This window comes from Canis lupus, chromosome 3 (assembly GCF_048164855.1).
Source record: "Canis lupus baileyi chromosome 3, mCanLup2.hap1, whole genome shotgun sequence".
Classification (NCBI taxonomy): Eukaryota; Metazoa; Chordata; class Mammalia; order Carnivora; family Canidae; genus Canis; species Canis lupus.
The window spans coordinates 27459637-27481909 of record NC_132840.1 but is presented as its reverse complement, the minus strand read 5'-3'; the positions used below and the strand labels follow the sequence as shown (position 1 = coordinate 27481909).

General features: G+C 37.9%; 1 protein-coding gene across 11 annotated transcripts in view; it reads left to right on the top strand.

Moving 5' to 3' along the window:
* PER3 (period circadian regulator 3) overlaps nt 1–21819 on the top strand; it is a 55369-nt gene extending 33550 nt beyond the window's left edge. For 9 of the 11 annotated variants that reach the window (XM_072819808.1, XM_072819809.1, XM_072819813.1 and 6 more), the window contains 7 exons: nt 3208–3450; nt 3851–4515; nt 6154–6262; nt 17180–17363; nt 17901–18051; nt 19082–21602; nt 21641–21819. In XM_072819808.1, coding sequence (XP_072675909.1) covers nt 3208–3450; nt 3851–4515; nt 6154–6262; nt 17180–17363; nt 17901–18051; nt 19082–19165 — 1436 coding nt within the window. In that variant the 3' untranslated portion in view covers nt 19166–21602; nt 21641–21819. Of the gene's footprint in view, nt 1–3204; nt 3451–3850; nt 4516–6153; nt 6263–17179; nt 17364–17900; nt 18052–19081; nt 21603–21640 lie in introns of all 11 variants that reach the window. The other 2 variants (XM_072819811.1, XM_072819816.1) reach the window with 2 other exon arrangements.
* The last annotated feature ends 454 nt before the right edge of the window (nt 21820–22273 follow it).

Genomic DNA, 22273 nt, shown 5'->3' with positions numbered 1-22273 from the left:
TCATCAAGGAGACACAGCAATCATAATACGTGTTGAGAAGAGTATGCATTCTTCTCAAGCGTATGTGGTACGTTCATTGAGATATAAACTATGTTGGGTTGTAACATGTCTCAAATTGAAAATCATTCAATTAGGAACCAGTGAAGCCATCTTGGGTTAGAGTTTTCCTGGCTAAGTGTTTAACTACAGATTCGGTTTCTCTCATAGATACAGGGCTGTTCAGGTTTTCTGCTTGTTGAGTGAACTTTGTGTCTTTCAAAGAATTGGTGTATTTTGTTTATGTTGTTTATGTTTATGTTATTTTGTTATTTGTTTATTGGAATAAAAGTGTTCATGACACTCCTTTATTCTCCCCTTGACCCTTGTACAATCTCTAATGACACTCCCTTTTCTTTCTGAGTTGGCAGCATTCTGAGGTTAGCACCTTCTGTCTGTCTCCTCTCTTTCTCCTCATCAGTCTGACTGGAGTTTGATCAGTTTGCTTGGTCTTTTCAAAGCACCGGCTTATGCTTGCACTGGCTTTGTGCATTGTGTTCCTGTTTTCTACATCACTGACTTCTGCTCTGGTCTTTGTTATTTCCTCTTCGGCTTGCTTTGATTTTATCTTGCTCTTCTCTGAAGAGTTTTTCAACATGGAAGCTGAGGTAGTTGATTTCAGACATTTTTCTTTCCTAATAGATTTTACTACAAATTTTCTTTTTACCTTTAGCTGCATCCCACGCTTTTTGATGGACTGTGCCCTTTACATCGTGTTCCAATACTGACTTCTGTCCCCTAGCTGTCTCCTTTGAAATCATTCATGGTCACATGTCTCTGTGTTCATCATCACACATTAGTCCAGTACCACATATTTGGGCTTTTCCACAGCTCTTTCTGTTACTGATTTCTAATTTAATCCCATCATGGTAAGAGAAAATACAGAACTCAAATTCTCTATTTGTCAAGAACCAGAGTTTTACAGTCTGTGATATGGTCTCTGTGGATGACTATTCTGTGTGTACTAGAAGGAAGGACTGTTTACTCTGCTGCTGTAGGTTTGAATGTTCTCGGTGTAAACCAGGTCAAGGTGTTTGATAGTTTTGTTCAGGTCCTGTCACTCCTTAATAGTTTTCTCAGTACTTGTTCTGCTTCAGGAGGAGAACTGAAATCTCTGACCATAATTGTGGATTTGTCTATTTCTAAAGCCAGTGTTACTGGTTTTTTCTTCATGCATTTTGAAAGTACTCCTGTTTTGTGCATAAGTGTTTAGAATTGTCATGTCCTCTTGATGAAGCAGCCATTCTTGCCTTGGGAAATGATCTTTTTCCCTCATATATTCTCTGCTCTGAAATATACTTTGTTTTGTATTAATATATTCACTTCAGCATTTTTTTAATTGGTACTAGCTTGTTTTATCTTTTCAACCTTTTTACTTTTAACCTGGGTATGTTAGTATTTAGAGTGGTCTTTATTTTCGTGGGTGCTTTGGGGCTCATGGTATACATGTTTAATTTTCCACATTCCACCTTTTGGAAATATTATACCACTTCATATATTGTGTGAAAAACCAACAATAGGGTATTTCTGCCTCCTCCTTCTGGCCTTTGTCTGTCGGCTTATGTTTTCCTTCTACATATATTGTAAATCATACCCTATACTGTTCTTCTCATGTAGGTAGTGGTTATCTTTTCAGCTAGTTACCTATGTAGTTACCTCTTCCAGTGCTTTCATTTCATCATGTAGACTCATCGGGATCATTCTCCTTCTCCCTGCATGAGTTCCTTGACTTTTTCTTGTCGTATAGGTCAACTGGTGGTGCCTTTCTGGTTTTGTGTGCCTGGACTACACATACCTTTACAACAACCTTCATGTTGTAAAGGTATTTTGGCAGAGGATAGAATTCTGGGTGGCAGTCTCATCTTTCAGTACTTTAGAGATGTTGCTCTGCCATCTTCTCAGTGCACTGTTTCTGATGAGAAATCCACTGCCATCCTTGATTTGTTTGCAGCCCAGCTTCTCTCCAGCAGCTTGGAGGATGTTCTCTTTAGCATCCCCCATGATGCACTGGTGTGTACACCAGAACGTTCTCTGGCTGTGTGGAGCCCACTCTATGCAGCTGTCCTCCCTGGTACTCTTCCCTGAAAACTCTAGCCACCAACCAGACTCTCAGCTCTGCCTCTTCAGCTCTGGGGGCTCACAGGCTCCACCTCGTTTCCCCACCCTGCACCTCAGAAACTCTCAAGGCAGTAGGCTGGGACAGCCCTAGGGCTCACCTCATTTGTCTTCCCTCCCCCAGGGGTCACTCTCCTTCGTTCACTGATGTTCGGTGTCTTGGAACTTACTGGTTCATATGTTTGGTCCATTTTCTTAGTTGGTTCAGGCAGGAAGGTAAATCCAGTTTCTATTACTCCATCTCAGCTGTGCTGTGTTGATTTAGAGGAATCAGAGCCTACTTCTGGAAGTGGAGTGGGGCCAGGCACACCCACGCTGCCTGGATACTGCACAGAGAGGTGGAATGGGTCTTGCGGGGGGGGAAGCCTGCCACCATGTCCACCATGAAATCTTTTGTACTGGGGAGAAGTAATGTTCAGAAGCAACTCAAAGTCTGTCTGTAGACTCTTAATAAATTATGGTATCCACATAAAGTGGAAGGCTGTGATATGTAAAAAGTATAAGATAGTGGTTGCTGTGCTGGTAAAAAGGATATCATTAAATGAAAAAATATGCTGTAGATAGTGTACTTATTACATGCCTCTGGGGTAAAAATCTGTATTCATGCCTATTTATAGGTACATAAAGAAACGGGACTGTAGATAAGGAAATAGGAGAAAATAAAGAACTAGGCACATAGTAGGAGTGGGGAGAATTTACTGCCTGCCTTTTTATTGTTGATTTTTGAACCACATGAATTTTATTACCAATTTGTAAAATTAATTCAAAGATAAAATTTTTGAAGAATCTAGGATAAAATATTTGCAATAAGATTTTAATAAATATGTATATGCACACTGAGTATTACAATTCTCTAAAATGTATATAACGGGTATACAAAGAGTATAAAGAAAGAAAAAAATACCAATTTATTTGCTAGCTTGAAGTTTTTTATTTTCCAGTTGATGTAATAATGGTTGTAAGAATTTATTGAAAATCAGTTAAATTAGTGAAAAGAAATAAATGCAAATCGTTGGTAGCAATTACAATGAAGTCTGTCCCCTTCTACCTCAGCAGAAGTGGCTCCAACAGAGGATGCTGCCCCAGTGGGTGAGCCCTGGACCCTGAGCACAAGCCCAGCTCCACTGATGTCAGAGGAATTTAAACACATAGGGCTCACAAAGGCTGTCCTGTCAGCCCACACCCAGAAGGAGGAACAGAACTATGTTGATAAATTCCAGGAAAAGATCTTCTTATCGCCCTACAGATCCTGTCTTCAGCAAAAAAGCAGAAGCAGAGCTAAACATTTGTATGTTCAAGGTGATTACATTTTAGAAACTATTTCACTTATCAGTTTTTATAAATAATGTAAGTAAATACTGGGAGATATGGAGTAAAGAGTTGGGGATTTGCTTTTAAGAAACTGAGAGATGCTGACATAAACTCAAAGCAATTTGTTATGTGGGATCTTTCTTAGATACTGGATCTGAGAAGCTGATTTTATAAGAAAGTGATTGAGAGATACTGAATAAGTTTATTTTATAGCAACAGCTTTTATCCAGGATCTTGTTCATGTTTTCAGTAGCAGTGTTAGTGGACATAGTTACTGTTGACAAGTGTTTCTTTCTTCCTAATCTACTTAGAATTACCTGTAAGTGGCATTCTGTCGTCTTTTTTGGTTTTAGTTTTCCACAATATGCCTCCCTTTGTATGCTTTCAGGAGATTGTGCTGGCAAGCAGACCCGATCCACTGGCTGCAAGAAGGGGAAGAGCAAGCAGAAGAAGCTGCCGGTGCTGTCGGACAGCAGAGGCACTCAGGACACCTTCTGTCCCCACTTTGGAGGGGAGAGCGAGTCTAGGCAGCCCTGGGGCCCTGCCCTCTCCTCCTGTCTGCAGTCCCCTGGCCTGTCATTCCCAGCTGCCATGATGGTTCCAAGCCTGGCTCCCTACTTCGTCCCGGCCCTCCGGATCCCAGCCCTGCCCTCTGTCCAAAGAGAGCCTGGAGCATCACTGACCACACTCCATTATCTGCTTAAGCCACCTTTACTGAATGGCCTGCACTCTTTTCCTGCTCTCCCTTCTCCTTCCTCAGATACTGTGACGACCATTTTCCTGCCTGACCCCACTGGCTGTCCCCTGTTGTCACCATCATTCTGTCCTTATGCATTCCTGGGAGCAGCAGGCTCTTCTGGAACACCACCCTTCGTATCAGCGGTGGCTCCACACCTGGAGCAGCTGTCCTCAGTCCTCAGCCAAAGGCAGGCGGAGAGAAGATGGGAGACGCCACAGGGAGAGCACCACTGCATTAACTCGAGGAGCAGCTCACCTCTACAGCTCAACTTACTGCAGGAAGACATGCTCAGATCCTGTGAATCGTCAGATCAGGTGAGAGGGGATATTTGCCAGAAGTTAAATATGGAAGTGACACTAACCTCCAGCACATGAGCGAGAACATAAATGTGGGTCCTCATTAAAATTAAGGTTCTTGCACTAGGGCTCAACACTGAAGACTTAGCGGGTAATGGACATCACAGCTGGAGCTGATACAGCTCTGTTTTCCAGAAATATGCACGGTCTCTATCTGGCTCCATTGTAAAAGCAAGAATTAAAGAATTTATTATGTCCTAGTTTCTTGCTTTGTGAGGTTTTCTCCCCAAAGTACTATCTTTCACATTTTCTGTGTGCACTGGGTTCCCCACCTTTAAAATTTGATATCCAGGGGCACCTGGATGACTGAGTCAGTTAAGCATCCAACTCATGATTTCAGCTCAGGTCATGATCTCAGAGTCAAGATCAAACCCCATGTCAGGCTCTGCACTGGGCATGGATCGGCTTGAGATTCTCTCTGCCGCTCCCCCAGCTCATGCACACGCATGCTCTCTCTCTGTAAAACAAAAAAAGAAAATCATTTTTAAAAATTTAGTATCTAGTTATTAAACGTAACATATCCATTGCCTATAAAATGTATTTTCTTTCTTACAACTTGGATTATGGTTTGGTAAGACAGGAGTAAACCATACTCATAGGACCTGAATTGAGTGAGTGCACTCTTGCAGGCATGGTTGAGGGCCAGTAGGTATGTACAGAAGGAGGAAGAGCCACTTCTGGTCATTACTTCTCAGTAAAGTGGGCAGTAAAGTACGCACATTTTTAAGACCAAAAATGGCTTGGTAATTTTCCTTTAATTTTTCATCTCTTTACCTAAAAAAAAAAAAGAAATTCTCAGATGTATTTATCCAGTTGAACTTTGCAATATGATATTCCTATATTTAGGTATAGGATTCAAGACAAGTGTGAATCTATATAGTTTTTCTTCAGTTTTCCCTTTAAGGCATAATAATACCCTTTTTTGACAAATGTTCAAAATCTGATATTCCAAGTCAAGAAAATATGCTCAAATTTGAAAGGCTGATATTAGGGCACTTGCTTGAAGGGTAGTGCAAGGTGGTATATTCCAGTGAGCAAAACCAGGCTGTAGAATAATACACGTGTTCAAAGGCTCTGTCCCTTGTTCAGCCTGTTTGCTGAACCAAGTTAGTCAGCCTTCCTTATTTGTTCCTTATGTGAAGAATGAAGAGATTAATCTTCGATGGCTTTTTCTGAGGAGTATATGAAGTAATATTCTTATAGTCCTTCTTCCCATGCAATATAAGCTCAAAATAGCTGTAACTTTGTTTTGTTCACTATTATATTCCTAGTTTTGGGAATAGTGCTTAAAACATACAAAAACATTCAGTATATATTTTTGGAATGACTCAACAACAAAATACAACCGTATGGTACCTGGTGTGTAGTAGGTGCTCAAAAACCAGCAGTATCTTTAGTATTACACAGAAAGGTCAAAACTGCATTCTTGGGGACAGGCTAAACTGTTTGACATATCCCTTATGTATGCAGTTTATCCAGTTTATTCTGTTTAATATGTGGCATCAAAGATCCACCAGTTATTGGATCTTTGAACCATATTGAACCATATGATGCTCAGGTTGTTAAAATCTGTTTTTGTGTCCTTACTTCCTGCAGGGTGTCTTAGGCAGAAGTGGGAGTAAGAAGAATCCTTTTACTGCCAGTGAACTCTCCATGGCATTACTTCCTGAGGAGTCTCCATCTGGAGCGGGTTCTACAGCATCAGGTAGTGGATCAAAATAAGGAATTCTTCACACTCTGTGGCCAAGAAATCACTGTGTGATAGGCCATTTGGTTTTGGCACTGGTGTGGAAGTATTTTTTTCTTTTTTTTGAAAGCCTCCTTGGTGTATATTTACATACAACAGAATTTACCAGATTTGGTATACAAAATAAGAATTCTGACAAATATATACATTAATGTTACCAGCATCACAGTTATCTTATAGAGCATTTCCATCATCTGGAAAATTTCTTCTGTGATCCTTTATAATCCATTTCTGCCCTGATGCTCCAGCTCCTGGCAAGCACTGATTTGCTTTCTATCACTAATTTTATCACTTTCTAACACTAGTTTTAATTTTTCTGTAATATTAATTAATTTGTCCAGTATGTAATTTTTTGTATTAGAATTCTCTCAGTTAACACAGTGCTGCTGAGATTCATTCTTATTGTTGTGTATCAGTAGCTTGGTCCTTATTACTGAGTAGAATTAAATTGTATGGAGATCCATTCACCAGTTGATGACTATTCAGTTGCTTCCAGTTTGGAGCTATAATGAATAATGCCACTATGAACATTTGAGTCTGAGTCTTTTGGTGGACATGTGTTTCCATTTCTAGTCAGTAAATACCTAGGAATGAGATTGCTAGGTTGTGCGGTAAGTGTATAGTTAACTTTATTTATTTTACTTTTATTAGTAAAGTCTTGTTTGTATACAATGTTATATTAGTTTCCAGCGTGCAACATAGTGATTCAACAGTTCTAGGTGATAAGGTGCTCACCGTGGTAAGTATAGTTACCATCTGTCACCATACAACAGTATTACAATATCATTGACTATATTCCCAGTGCAGTACTTTTCATCTCCGTGACTTGTTTATAATTGGAAGTTTTTGCGTATCCCCCAACCCCTGCCCCTCCAGAAACCACTAGTTCTTTGTATTTATGAGTCTGTTTCTGGTTGCTTTGTTCTTTTGTTTTTTAGATTCTGCATATGAGTGAAATCATGTGGTATTTGTCTTGCTCTGTCTGACTCATTTCACTTAGCATAATACCCTGTAGGTCCTCTATGCTGTCACAGATAACAGGATCTCTTCTTTTTTTAAGGCTGAGTAATACTCTGGTATGTGTGCTCACGCGTGCACACATGCATGCACACACATCTCATATTTTTTTAAGGTTTTTATTTTAATTTAAGTAGAGTTAACATACAGTATTATATTAGTTTCAAGTGTGGAATATAGTGACTTAACACTTTTGTATAACACGCGGTGCTCATCACAGCAAGTATACTCTTAATCCCCATCGCCTAGTTCCTTCATCCCCCCACCCAGCTCCCCTTTGGTGACCATCAGTTTGTTCCCTGTAGTTAAGAGTTTGTTTCTTGGTTTGTCTCTCTTTGTTCGTTTCTTTTGTTTCTTAAATTCCACGAGTGAAATCATAGGATACTTCTCTCTGATTGACTTATTTTGCTTAGCATTATACTCTCTAGCTCTATCCACATTGTCGCAAATGGCAAGATTTCATTTTTTATGTCTGCGTAATATTCTTTTTTTTTTTTTTCATTTATTTATGATAGTCACACAGAGAGAGAGAGAGAGAGGCAGAGACACAGGCAGAGGGAGAAGCAGGCTCCATGCACTGGGAGCCCGACGTGGGATTCGATCCCGGGTCTCCAGGATCGCGCCCTGGGCCAAAGGCAGGCACTAAACCGCTGCGCCACCCAGGGATCCCCATATTCTGTTATATATAAACTACCTCTTCTTTATCCTTTCATCTATTGATGGACACTTAGATTACTTCCATATCTTGATTATTGTAAATAATGATGCTGTGAACATGGAGGTGCATATATCTTTTCAAATTAGTGTTTTGGTGGTTTTTTGAAGAGATTTTATCCATTTATCTGAGAGAGAATAAGCACACAGGAGCAGAGGGAGAGGGAGCCCAACATGAGGCTGGATCCCAGAATCTGGGATCATGACCTGAGCCAAAAGGTAGACACTTAGTCAACTGAGCCACTGAGGCACTGCTAGCGTTTTTGTTTGTTTTTAATATAAATATCCAACATCCAATATTGGATCATATGGTCATTCTATTTTTAATTTTTTTGAGGAACTTTTTCCCCAGTGGTTGTACCAGTTTACATTTCTAGCAATAGTACACAAGGATTCCCTTTTTCTCCACATCCTTGTCAGTACCTGTTGTTTCTTGTGTCATTGATTCTAGCCATTCTGACAGGTGTGAGATACCATCTCATTGTGGTTTTGATTTGCATTTCCCTGATGGTGAGTGATGTTAAGCATCTTTTCTGTGTTTGTTGGCCATCTGTATGTCTTCCTTAGAAAAATGTCTGTTCAGGTCTTCTTCCCATTTTTTTAATCAGATTTTTTTTTCCTTTTTTGGTGTTGAGTTGTAGGAGTTCTTTATATATTTTGGATAGTAGCCCTTTATCAAATATATTATTTGCAAATATTTTCTTGCATTCAGTAGTTTTCCTTTTCATTTTTTGATGGCCTCCTTTGTTGTACACAAACTTTATTTTGATGTGGTCCCAATAGTTTATTATTGCTTCTGTTTCCTTTGCATGAGCAGACATCATTTATTTTTTCTTAAGATTTATTTATTTATTCATGAGAGACAGAGGAGAGAGGCAGAGACATAGGCAGAGGGAGAAGCAGGCTCCTTGCAGGAAACCTAATGTGGGACTCGATCCCAGACCCCAGGATCACACCCTGAGCCAGAGGCAGACAGACGCTCAACCACTGAGCCACCCAGGTGTCCCCAGACATATCATTTCATATGTTGCTAAAGCCAGTGTCCAAGAGATTACCGCCTATGTTTGCTTTTAGAAGTTTTATGGTTTCACGTCTCAGATTTAGGTCTTTAATCAATTTTGAGTTTCTTTTGACATGTAGTATAAGAAAGTGGTCCAATTTCATCCTTTTGCTGTGTAGCTGTCCAGTTTTCCCAACACCATTTATTGAAGAGACTGTCTTTTCCCCATTGTATATTCGTGCCTCCTTTGTCATAGAGTAATTGACCATACAAACATGGATTTATTTCTGGACTCTATACTGTTCCATTGGTCTATGTGTCAGTACTATACTGTTTTGATTACTGTAGTTTTGTGGTAGATCTTGAAATTTGGGATCGTGATACCTCAAGTGTTGTTCTTTATTTTAAATTTGCTTTGGGTATTTGGAGTCTTTTGTGGTTCCATACAAATTTGAGTATTATATGTTCTAGTTCTATGAAAAACACTTTTGATATTTTGGTAGCTCCTGCATTGGATCTATGGATTGCTTTTGGTAATATGGACATTTTAACTATTAATTCTTCCCATCTATGAACATGGTATATCTTTGCATTCGTTTGTGTCTTCAGTTTCTCTCATCAAGGTCTTGTAGTTTTTAGAGGCCTTTAATCTCTGGTTAAGTTTATTTCTAAATATTTTCGTGCTGTAGTTATATAAATGTGATTATTTTCTTTTTTAAAGATTTTATTAATCTATTTGAGAGAGAGTGTATGAGCAGGGGCCGAGGGAGAGGCACAAGCAGACTCCCCACTGAGCAGGGAGCCCGACACCAGGCTGGATCCCAGGACCCTGAAATCACCACCTGAGCCAAAGGCAGATGCTCAACTGACTGAGCCACCCAGGCACCCCAGTGGGATTATTTTCTTAATTTTTCTTTCTGCTACTTCATTATTAGTGTAAGAATAGAACAGGATTTCTCTAGATTAATTCTGTATCTCACGACTTTACTGAATTGATTTGTTCTAATAGGCTTTTGGTAGTCTTTAAAGTTTTCTATATATAGTATCATGGCATTTGCAAACAGTGAAGTTTTACTTCTTCCTTACTAATTTGGATGCCTTTGATTTCCTTTTCTTGTCTGATTGCTGAAGCTAGGATTTCCAGTACTATGTTGAAAAGTGGTCAGAATAGGTATCTTTTTCTTGTTTTTGATCTTAGAGTGAAAGCTTTCAGTTTTTCACCATTGAGCATGTTAGCTGTGGGTTTATGGCCTTTATTATATTGAGGTGTGTTCCCTCTAAACCCACTTTGTTGAGAGTTTTTATCATGAATTGATGCTGAATTGTGCCACATCCTTTTTCTGCAATTAATTGAGAAGGCTCATGTGGTTTTTATCCTTCATTTTGTTAATGTGGTGTATCACATTGATTGATTTGCAGATATTGAACCATCCTTGCATTCCTGGAATAAATCCCACTCTGTCCTGCTGAATGATCCTTTTAACGTGTTGTTGAATTCAGTTTGCTAATATTCTGTTGAGGATTTTTGCATCTGTGTTCATCAGGGGTATGGACCTGTAGTTTTTTTTTTTGTTTTGTAGTGTCTTTGGATTTGGTATCAAGGTAATACTATCCTCATAGAATGAATTTGGAAGCTTTTCTTCTTATTTTATTTTTTGGAATAGTTTGAGAAGAATAGGTATTAACTCTTCTTAAAATGTTTGGTAGAGGGATGCCTGGGTGGCTCAGCAGTTGAGCATCTGCCTTCAGCTTAGGGTGTAATCCCGGTCCTGGGATCAAGTCCCACATCAGACTCCCTGCAAAGAGCCTGCTTCTCCCTCTGCCTGTGTCTCTATCTCTCTCTTGTGTCTCTCATGAATAAATAAATAAATAAATATTTTTTTAAATTTTGGGTGGAATTAGGGGCACCTGGTTGGCTCTGTCAGTGGAGCATGTGACTCTTGATCTCAAGGTCATAAGTTCAAGCCTCACGCTGGGTGTAGAGATTACTTAAATAAATAGGACTTAAATTTTTTTTTTAACGAATATTTGGTAGAATTCATCTGTGAAGCCATCTGGTTCTGAGCTTTTGTTGGTTGACAGTTTTTTGATTACTGATTCAATTTCATTACAAGTAATCAGTCTATTCAGATTTTTATTTCATCCTGATTTTGTTTTAGAAGAATATATGTTGTTAGGAATTTATCCATTTCTTTCAGATTGTCTGACTTATTGGCATATAATTTATTATAGTAGTCTCTTTTAATCTTCTGCATTTCTGTGGTGTCAGTTGTTACTTCTCTTATTTATGATTTTATTTATTTTAGTCCTCTCTTTTTTCTTGATGAGTGTGGCTAGTTTTATCGATTTTTTTTTTTTCTTTTTGAAGAATCACTTTGTGGTTTCATTGATCTTTTTCTCTGTTTTTTTTTCAGTCTTCCTTTCACTTATTTCCACTTTCATCTGCATTTCCTTCTTCCTACTAACTTTGGGCTTTGTTTGCTCTTTATCTGTATCTTTCAGGTGTTAAAGTTACATTATTTTGAGATTTTTCTTGTTTCTTGAGGTAGACCCTTATTGCTATAAACTCCCCTTTTAGAACTGCTTTTGCTGCTTCTCGTTAGTCCATTATGTTTACATTTTCACTTGTCTCCATGTGTTTTTTTATTTCTTCTTTGACTTGATCAATTGGCTGTTTAGTAGCAAGTTGTTTGGCCTCTGTGTATTTGTGTTTTTTCCAGTTTCTTCCTTATAATTAATTTCTAGTTTTATATTATTGTCAGAAAAGATGTTTGATATGATTTCAGTCTTTTAAAGCTTATTGAGACTTGTTTTGTGGGCCAACATGTGATCTATCCTGGAGAATATTCCATATGCACCTGAAAATAATGTGTATTCTGCTGCTTTTGGATGGAACATTAAGTAACTAATAGCTAAATAAATATGAATATTTATATAAGTCCTGTGTGGTCTAATGTGTTTTCCCAAGCCATTGTCTCCTGTCTGATCTGTCCTTTGATGTAATGGGGTGTTAAAGTTTCCCAATATTATTATATTACTGTCAGTACATAGATATTTGCAATTGTTATAGATTCTTGTTGGATTGATCCCCTTAATATTATGTAATGCTCTTTTTTTTGTCACTGATGGTCTTCTATTTCCTTTTGAAGTTTAATAGGCTTATCTTGTTAAAAAACAAATGTTTAACTGAATATATGTAAAGATCACATTGACTTTGCTCAATGATTTATGAATTGAGCAATATCCCATCCAGCAGTAGAGAGGAATTCTGAAGGGTTCTACAAAATGGAAGGGTTTTTTTGGTTTTGATTTTGGTTTGGGGGTTATTTTTGGCAGTAAGGGGGCAGAAAAAGGAAGTTACTAGTAAAGAATGCATTTCAGGCAAAGTCACAGTCCTAAGGGAAATGGAAGGGGTTTATCAGATGGATTATATCATTAGTCCTGACCAGGTAATTCCATGTTGACTGATTAAAAGTTACATTCCTGGGAAGATGAAACTGCAGTTAGGTTAACGGTGCTAAGTCTTGGTTTGCTGACATAGGACTTAGCACAAGTGATTCCTTTGTGGTATCTTGTTTTTTATTTTTTATTTTTATTTTTTTTTTGAGTGAGAGTGCACATGCGCAAACGGATGGGGGTTGGGGCACAGAGAGATGGAGAGAGAGAGAATCCCAAATCTGTGGCTCAGTCTCACAACCCTGAGATCATGACCTGAGCCAAAATCAAGAATCAGACACTTAACTGATTGAGTCACTCAGGTGCTCCTTTTGTATCTTTTTTAACAATCTTTTTTTTAAGGTTTTATTTATTTAAGAGAGAACACAAGCAAGGGGAGGAAAAGAGGGAGAGGGACAAGCAGACTCTGTACTGAGCACAGAGCCCAGTGTGGGGCTTGATCCCACAATCCCGAAGTCACAACCTGAGCCAACACCAGGAGTTCAGTGTTCAACCCGCTGAGCTACCCAGGCACCCCTTTTTTAATATTCTTTTGTAGCTAGATCTGTGATCCATTTTTAGTTAATTTTTATATGTAGTGTGAGGTAAGGATTGATACACTTTCTTTGCATATGGATCTCTAGTTGTTCCTGTCCCATTTGTTGAAAAGATTAGTCTTTTCCCCATTGAATTATCTTGGCACCTTTGTTGAAAATAAATTAGCCATATATGTTGAATCTCTTTGTAGGCTCTCTTTTATGTTTTATTTATCTTTATGGCTAGCTTTAGGGTAATACCATATTCTTTTGAATAATGTAGCTTTTTAAATTTTTTAAAGATATTTTATCTATTTATTCATGAGAGACACAGAGAAGCAGAGACATAGGCAGAGGGAGAAGCAGGCTCCCTGTGAAGAGCCTGATGTGGAACTTAATCCCAGGACCCCAGGATCATTACCTGAATCAAAGGCAGCAGATACTCACCAACTAAGCCACCCAGGTGCCTGAGTAATGTAGCTTTCAGATAAGTTTTAAAATCTAAGGAAGTAAACTCTTCCAACTTTATTCTTATTTTCAAAAAATTTTTGGATATTACAGGTCCTTTGTCCATATAAATTGTAGAATCAGTTTGTTTTTACAAAAAGTCCTGCTGGGATTTTTATTGACATCATGTTGAATCAATAGACCAATTTGGGAAAAATTATCATCCTAATAGTATTGAGTCCTCTGATCTACAAGTATGATGTATTTCTCTATTTATGTAGGTCTTTAATCTTTCTCAGCAGCATTTGGTAGTTTTCTGTACCAGTCTTACACATATTTTGCTATATTTATCCCTAAGGATTTCATTTTGTTATGTTATTGTATGTAAATGGCATTATAAAATTTCAATTTCCAAGTATTTGTTGTTGGCATATAGAAATCTAATTGAATTTTTATTTTGAATGTATATTCTATCTTACTAAACTCATTTATTAGTTTTAGTAGTTCTTTTGTAGGTTCTGTAGGACTTTTCAATGTAGACAATCTTGTTTGCAAATATAGTTTACTTCTTTTCTGATCTGCATGTCTTTATTTGTCTTCCCTTATTGGAATGGTTACGACCCCTAATGTTGAACAAAAGTGGTGAGACTGATACTCTTATCTTTTTAGCAATCTTAGGGGGAAAGCAGACAGAATTTCACCATTAAATGTGATTTTAAATGTAGGTCTTAATAAATGCCTTTTATCAGTACAATTGAGGAATTCTTTTCTGCTAATTTGCTGAGATTATTTTTCTGCATCTATCAAGGTAACCATATGGTTCTTTTCCCTTATTCTGTTAATACAGTGAATTACATTAATTTTCAGACATTAAACAAGCCTTGTATTTGGTCATGCTATTTTACCCTTTTTGTATTGCTGGATTTTCTTTCCTAAGATTTTGTTAGGGATTATCACACTATTATAGCAAGTATTGGCCCTTTGTTTTCGTTTCTTGTAATATCTCTACCTGATTTTAGTACCAGGGTGATGCTGGCCTAAAAAATAAGTTGGGAAATATTCTCTTCTCTTCTGCTTTCTGGAAGAATTTATAATGAAATAATATTCTGTCTTTATATGTTTGGTAGAAGTCACCAGTGTAGTAGCTCTCTGGGCCTGAAGTTTTCTTTGTGAGAAAGCTTTTGGCAACAAATTCAATTTCTTTTGTAGATATGAACTACTTAGGTCATCTATTTCTTTTTGAGTGATGTTTGGTGATTTATATCTTTCAAGGAGTTTCTCCATTTCATCTAAGTTGTTGAATATATTGGCACAAAATTGCTTATAATATTCCCTTATTCTTTTAAGGTCTGTAGAATCTGTAGTAACATCTTCTCTCTTATTACTGATACTAATTTTTTCCTGATCATTCTGGCTGGATAGGTGCCAATTTTATAATTTTTCAGAGAAGTAACGTTTGATTTCACTGAGTGTTTTTCCTATTGCTTTCTGGTTCTGTATCATCCAATTCTACTCTAATCTTTATTCTTTTCACTTTGAATTTTATTTGCTCTTTTCTAATTTCTTAAGTTCAGAGCATTGTTTTGAGATTGTTTTTTCTTTTCTAAATATATACAGTTGATGCTTTTAATTTCTTCTAAGCACTACTTTACTACATTACTGAAATTCTGACATGAGTATTTTCATTTTCATTCAGTCCAAAATATAATTTCCTTTGTATTTTCTTTGTTGGCCATAGGTTATTAAAAATGTTTTTAATTTCAGATTTTCTCAGATATCTTACTGGTTTCTAACTTATAGTCAGAAAACATTATATTTTTTTTTAAAAATTTACTGACTCTTGTTTAATGGTCCAGAATTTGGTCTATTTTGATAAAAGTTTCATGTGTACTTAAAAAGCATGTGTGTTCTGCTATTGTTGAGTAGTTTCTTCTATAATGTAAATCACATCAAGTTGGCTAATAATGTTGATCTAATCTTCTACATTCTGATTTTCTGTTTTATGGTTTACTGAGACATTACATCATCCCACTGTAATTTCAATCTTTGCTTCATATATTTTGATACTCTTTTATTAGGTGCATACACATTTAAGATTGTTAGGCCTTTTGATTAATTGAACTCTTTATAGTGGAAAGTACTTTGCTTTATATCTATTTATGTATCAGTGTATCCACTCCAGCTTTATTTTGGTTAGTGTTTATCTGGCATATTTTTCCTTTTTTTACTTTTAACTTATCTGTATATTTAAAATTGGTTTTTGATAACCAGCATATGATTGGATATTGATATTTTTTAAATTCATATCACAGCCTCTGCCTTTTAATTGGAATACTTAGACCATTTACATTTAGTGTGATTATTTATATGGTCAAGTTTAAATAAAATCTTCCATCTTGCTATATATTTTATGTTTGTCTCACCTTCTCTTTTTTTCCTCCTCCCTTCTTCCTTTTTTGATAATTATGTATTTCTAATTATTTTATTTTCTCTCCATTGATGATTTCTCAGCTGTACCTCTCTTTGTTTTTCTTTTTTACTCAATGCTCTAGGATTTACAAGTTCATCTTTTACCTATCACAGTTAACCTTCAAACCTTATATGTATTATATCACTTTATGTCTAAGAACCTTAAAAGAGTACTTCCATTTCCCCTTCATATTCTGTTATTTTTGCTTACAAAAAATATTATTTCTACATGTATTACAAACCCCACAATAAAATTACTGTTATATTTGCTTTAAACAATTACCTTTTAGGGAATTTTTAAAATTTTAAATATTTTTTAATGAGGAAAAACATCTTTTATATCTGCCCATATACTTTTTAAAAAATTAGGTACTTTTGGAGTTTTTGTTTGTTCTATTGTTTCAGAGTTGATTAGAAGGATCTAGAAAGGTTAAATGCAAGATAGGAAAGGAATAATCTGCAAGGCTCATTCAAAGCAGCCATAAAGGGATGGGCCTTAGGATGAATGGATGGCTTCTCTATTGTAACAGGAAGAGGTGAGGAGAGAGTGTAGATATGAGTAAATTTACATTTAGTATCAAGATAATGAATTCCATTTCTAATAGATGAGAGTGAGGGAGCAGAAAAGTAGAAAGTAGTGCTTGCTGGGACAGGCTGGTGTGCTGGCTAGAGATTGTCACAGAATTACGCAGCATTTGGATGATCCTTTTGCTGATGATGAACCAATGTGCCTTATTATATATGACTTTTCTCCATATCTTTGGCTATTTGGATTTACGTAAGAACAGAATTGACAGTTGGCTTTATGAGAATTGACATTTGAATAGTTGTGAAAGTCAGAGGGAAAAAGAAATCTCAGGTATTGCAAAGTGTGTTACTGAGTGATGGACTCTGGGCTCTGAGCTGAAAGGCTGAGGCACTGTTTGAGCTTCGTAGTTGGTACACTTGAACAAGCAGATGAACAAGTAAAGCTGAGATGTTAGTGATTTGGGAGATGGAGCTGCAATGAAATAGTTGCTAATGATGAAAAAGTGAGGCATGGACTTGAGTGTGGACAGGTTGGGAAGAGTGAGAGGGAGATCTAGGGAAGATGGAGGAGAAGATAGAAAAATTGGGAAGTGAGGTCACCCAGGGCTTGGCTGGGCTGGGTGGCAACAAAGACTGTCAGCTGGTTGCCAGAGTCTTTGAAGAATAAATTTGGCAAATTGACCCCTAACAGGTTTCTCCTAACCTGTAACTGTTGTTGATCTTTGATAGGAAGCAGTGACAGCAGTATATACCTTGCTAGTAGTGATTATTCTTCTGAAATCACCTCAAATGGGCAGCAGTTTCAAGATGTACAGGGAAAAGAAACATTTCCCGGTTTAGCTGAAGAGTCTATGTGGAGAATGATAAAACAAACACCTGAGTGCATTCTGATGACATATCAGGTACCTGAGAGGTAAGAAAGCACTTTAGAAGACCTACTTTTATATGAGTTTTTTTTAATAGTTTAAGTATGTTGTTTAATACAAAGTGACTTTTAAATTACGTCTTTTATACATGCTTTTAGAGAAATATATTTTCACATTCATTCGAGGTCAAGTGATGAATGATCCTAGAACAGTGGCTATAGTGACTGTACCACACACACACTCGGACCCATGCTCAACCAGCATGCTGTGCATCATGAGACCAGAAAACAAAGAAAAGCAGCGCTTCACAAGATAGCACACAAGTGCCAGAACTTTTCTTTTTGGCCCTTGGTTTTTCCCATTCTAAAAAGAGAGGAGCTGAGGGGAATCTGTTTCTTCTGTCAGCGTCCTTCAAGCACTGCACAGATGCTTTGCACCAGAAAAAAATGTTCTGGCTTCACCGACCTGACAAAGTGTGGATTCTGTTATTTAACATGCACATTGTATATTAGCAAGAGATATAAAATATATGGCAAACCCAAAAAGTGCCTTATTCAGGACTGAGGTTGCTTGTTTGTCCCCAGAGTTACAGAGGCTGTACTGAGAGAGGGCCTGGAGAAGCTGGCCAGCATGCAGGGGCAGCAGCCCTGGTTCTCACGTGGGCAGAGGCAGGAGCTGGCCAGTGTGCACTCCTGGATTCAGAGCCAGACTGTCCCTCAAGGAATAGACATCCAGGTAAGCACAGTGACAGCAGCTATCCAGTGTGGATGTTTTTCTGGGCCAGGTGGTGCCCGAGGCACTTCATACACTTCACATGATCCCACTGAAAATACAGTCCTTACAGATATTTCCACCGTAGGTGTTACTCTCCCTACTTTACCTACAAACACCAAAGTAACATGTATAGATATTAAATAATTTATATATGGTTGCACAGTCCCTCTCATTTTGACCACAGGTCTTTTTGACTGAGAGCGTATTTTTTGGTTGGAATGTTGCAGGGCACCTGCTTTGATATATGATTGAGGGGAGGAGGGGACTAAGAGATTTGCATTTCAGATACTCAATTTGTGTGTGAATGGCGTAAGATTCATACTAGAGGAAGTGTTCATGCAGGATTTTCCGTGAGACCCAGGTGGTCTTTTGCTGTTATGAGATCTTCTCAATAAGATCATATGCGAACGGCCTGGGCAATGGAGCTTTGATTTGCCAGTGGTCCTCATGGTGGCTCTGTGGAATGGTTGTGACAGTTGTACGAGTAATTGGCCCTTTATTCCCTCAGGAGTCAAGATGTGAATGTGGGATGTGATGATGTGAAGTTAAGAACTCTAGCAAGAGAAGTAAGCTAGGTGTTCAGAACAGTGTGATATTAAGGCTTCTGAAGTAAATATGTGCTGGAATCCTCCCCACCCTCATTTTTAAAGAACAGAACGAGTTCCTGGAACTTAAGGCTGGTTACAGATGGCATTGCTGAAAAGCGGGAGCTGAGCCCATTACTCATTTTAAGCATTTTCATTCTCAAAATACTATTTTGTGGGTTTTGAGAAGAGTGTATGAATGAGCCCCAAAGTAATGTAAGCAAAAGTGTGTAAACAATTATCCTATTCCTTCTAATGATAAGGAATGAACTGTCACATAAGCTCTTCTTAGATGTGAATTGAATAAATTGGGGACTAGAAATAAGGTGTTTGGCCAGCATATTACGGATTTTAAAACTTTTCAGATGATGGTACATCATGCTGTCTGCTTTTGTTCTTTCTTGGAGGACTGTGTCACTTGTGAAAGCAAGGAATCCGTCCGTGTCTTCGCAGAATCCTGTGGTCACACTCCAGCAGCGAACAGCAATTGAGGGACTGTGGAGACACACTTGCCGGGACCCCCTGGACAACCAGACCTCTTTGTGCATCTCTTTAAACCCCTGACTCCAAGTGACCATGAAGTTGTCACTGAATGTTATGGTTTTCCCTTCTTGATTTTTTTAATCAGCATCATTTTTCTGAAGCGGATATTGTATATACAGTCTTTTATATCTGTGTTCCTGGTGCACTAAAGCTGTCAGGTTCTGATTCTGCTGTCCTCTGAGATTGGATGGCCTCTAGAGAATTGTGTACACAGATGGCACCCGAAAACAGTGGTAGCCAGAGGTATAGCCAGAAATAGCCCCAAACCTTGGCCTCCTTTATTTCGTTCTGTTGTTACAGAAATCATTTTCCCCATGAGAGACCTTGAGGACATCCTACCTAAATGGTTCCCATAAATGTAGTACTTTCATCTGGTTCTTGTACAGCTTGGTGCTTCTCTCCATGGCTCAGATGAAACATTCTCATTTGCCCACAACATAAGTCACTTTGGTATTTACCAGTAGTAACAAATACCACCCATCGGTATACTGGAAACAACCTAGTTGTTAGGGTTGGATTTTGAGCTTTGTTCTTGTAGACGCCTTTTCTTTTAATTTTCCACGTTCAACGGAAATTCCCAAAGTCTTACCTAATAATCAATCTATTTACCATGAGCTTATTCCTTGGAGAGTTGAAGTTAGCTTTTGGATGTGTGATGTTAAAACAGAAAGAGCTCTTCGCTTAATCAGTGATATTCCCCTTTCTAATGTTTTTGTTTTTAAAATAATGATTGTAAAAAGTTTCAGAAGTTACGTAAAAAATAATTATTGTTCTTTTATGCCTTGGTGTTTAAATGTTGCCTCACCAAAACCAACAGTTAACTCTTTCTTTCCAATCAATTTACACACAAGAGGTCTGGCCATTTTTGCTGGAGATCTGTCAAGTGCTAAGACGGGCTGCACGGTAACAGTGGGTGTCCACAAGAGCACAGCCATCCTCATCTTCGCAGGGGTACAGGCTTGGCCAGAGATCAGTGCACTGCACTGGCCAGCCGTCATTGTATCTTCTAGGAAGTGAGTGGATTGTTTACTTGATAAGTTAGTTAGCTCCCTGTTCTTTAGAGAAGTCAGTAATTCCTGCCCAGACTTGGAATGACAGATGACCCACACAGACCAGAAAGAGGAATAGAAGCAAGTGAAGGAGCAGTAACGTTTTATCTTTATGTAACAGGCTGATTTTTCTTTTTGTTGTTGTTTTGTTTGTTTTAAGAAAATACACTTCCTCCTTTCAAGTTTTAAACCTTTCTATAAAAATACATCCTGATAATAATTAGGAGACTTGTCCTTTTTATCCATAATGACTGTTGGGTCCTGATTCTCAACTCCCATAGCTTGGATCTCCTTTCTAAAGTACATTTTCCTGGAAGGTAATTCTGTGTGTCAGAGCCATTTTCAGATGCTGAGCTGTTCCATGCAAATATTCCAATGTGGTAACTCAGGAGCTCTCATAATCTACTCCACCCTGATCGCTGGGTGATTTCTGAAGCCCTTGTCATGTTGGTTAAGTGGCGCAGTATTTTTGCCACTGGTGAAAAATCAAATTTTAAAAAACTAACCAGCTCAGATATTGTCCATCAGTGGAGTCATCATGACCTTCTGTAGGGGCAAAAATTTTAATTTATATGAATCAGAAATAATGTGTGGCTGTCAGAGGTCATTCTGCTTCATGCAGCACAGTTTATACCTTACGCTCTCCAGTCACAGAAGCACCTCTTTTTCATTCTTTCTGGATATTTGTTTGAATTTGCTGATCTCATTGCCTTAGTACACAGTTTATATGTACTAAAAAGTGCGTATTATACCAGACTTCATATGAAACTGGTGCTTGTTGTAGGCAGATCTGTAATATTGTTGATGACTTTCCTATGGTGATAAGTAGACTAGGCATATTTAGAGATTTTGCACCATGATGCTCGTACTGCTGGAGGGGGGGAGAGGAGGCTGAGCAGTGACACTGCTGCCCCACGAGGGGGCTGTAGCCACTTTTACACTTTGTTGTTTCAAGTTTATTAACTTTTTTTTTTAAGATTTTATTTATTTATTCATGAGAGACACAGGTTGGGAGAGAGGCAGAGGCACAGAGGGAGAAGCAGGCTCCATGCAGGGAGCCTAATACGGGACTCAATCCCAGGACTCCAGGATCACGCCCTGGGCCAAAGGCAGGCGCTAAACTGCTGAGCCACCCAGGGATCCCCCATATTAACTTTTTATATTAATAACTACAGAAATTTGTAATAAAAATATATATTATAGGTTTCCATGTTTACATAAATGTTACCCAAAAGGCTGCATTTCCTTGGGTAAGAGGTCAGGATTTATGAAAAACAGAATGCTCTGTGAATGGAGTTGTTTGGTAATTAAGAAAAACTTCATTATAATTCACAAGGTAAAAAAAAAAAAAAGGTAAAAAAAAAAATTCACAAGGTAAATTTAATCTAAACTGAAATTTTGTTTCAACTGAACTTATAATTAATTATATTAATTTACTTGTTTTTAATGCTTATTAATATTTTCAGTCAGGTATCTTTTTTAAGTAAAAACAAACTGGATACATGTGGAACTTGAGACGTTTTTGTACTATGTCAATAAACCTTTGCCCTGAATATGGATTTTTTTATCATCATGATAAAATGCATTGCAAGGTGCACAGATCAGCACTGGTTTTCTCAGCAACACTTTGTGTTTGCCTTGTCACAGCATCTGAGCTCTTGCTATGTTTTCAAATTCCTTATCTCATCAAGCCCTCCCAGCAGCACCGTGTATATTGTTAACACTCATTTCAGTGCCTAGTCCATAAAATTCAGTATCAGAAGCACTCATTCAGATTCCATACAGCAAACTTATACTTCACAAAGTGTGTAACTGGCAGCAACAGAATTTCAGAATTAAAACATGGGACAAGGTCCTGAAGCCGACACTGTACATGTTATCCTCATCACATCGTTTTCACCTTTCTGTAGCAAACCAATAACACCAGGAAGTAAAAATAGCTAGGTGTTTATCAGTGTACATGGCTCTATGAGAGGCTGTTCCAGGCACTTTCCATGAATTGTTCAT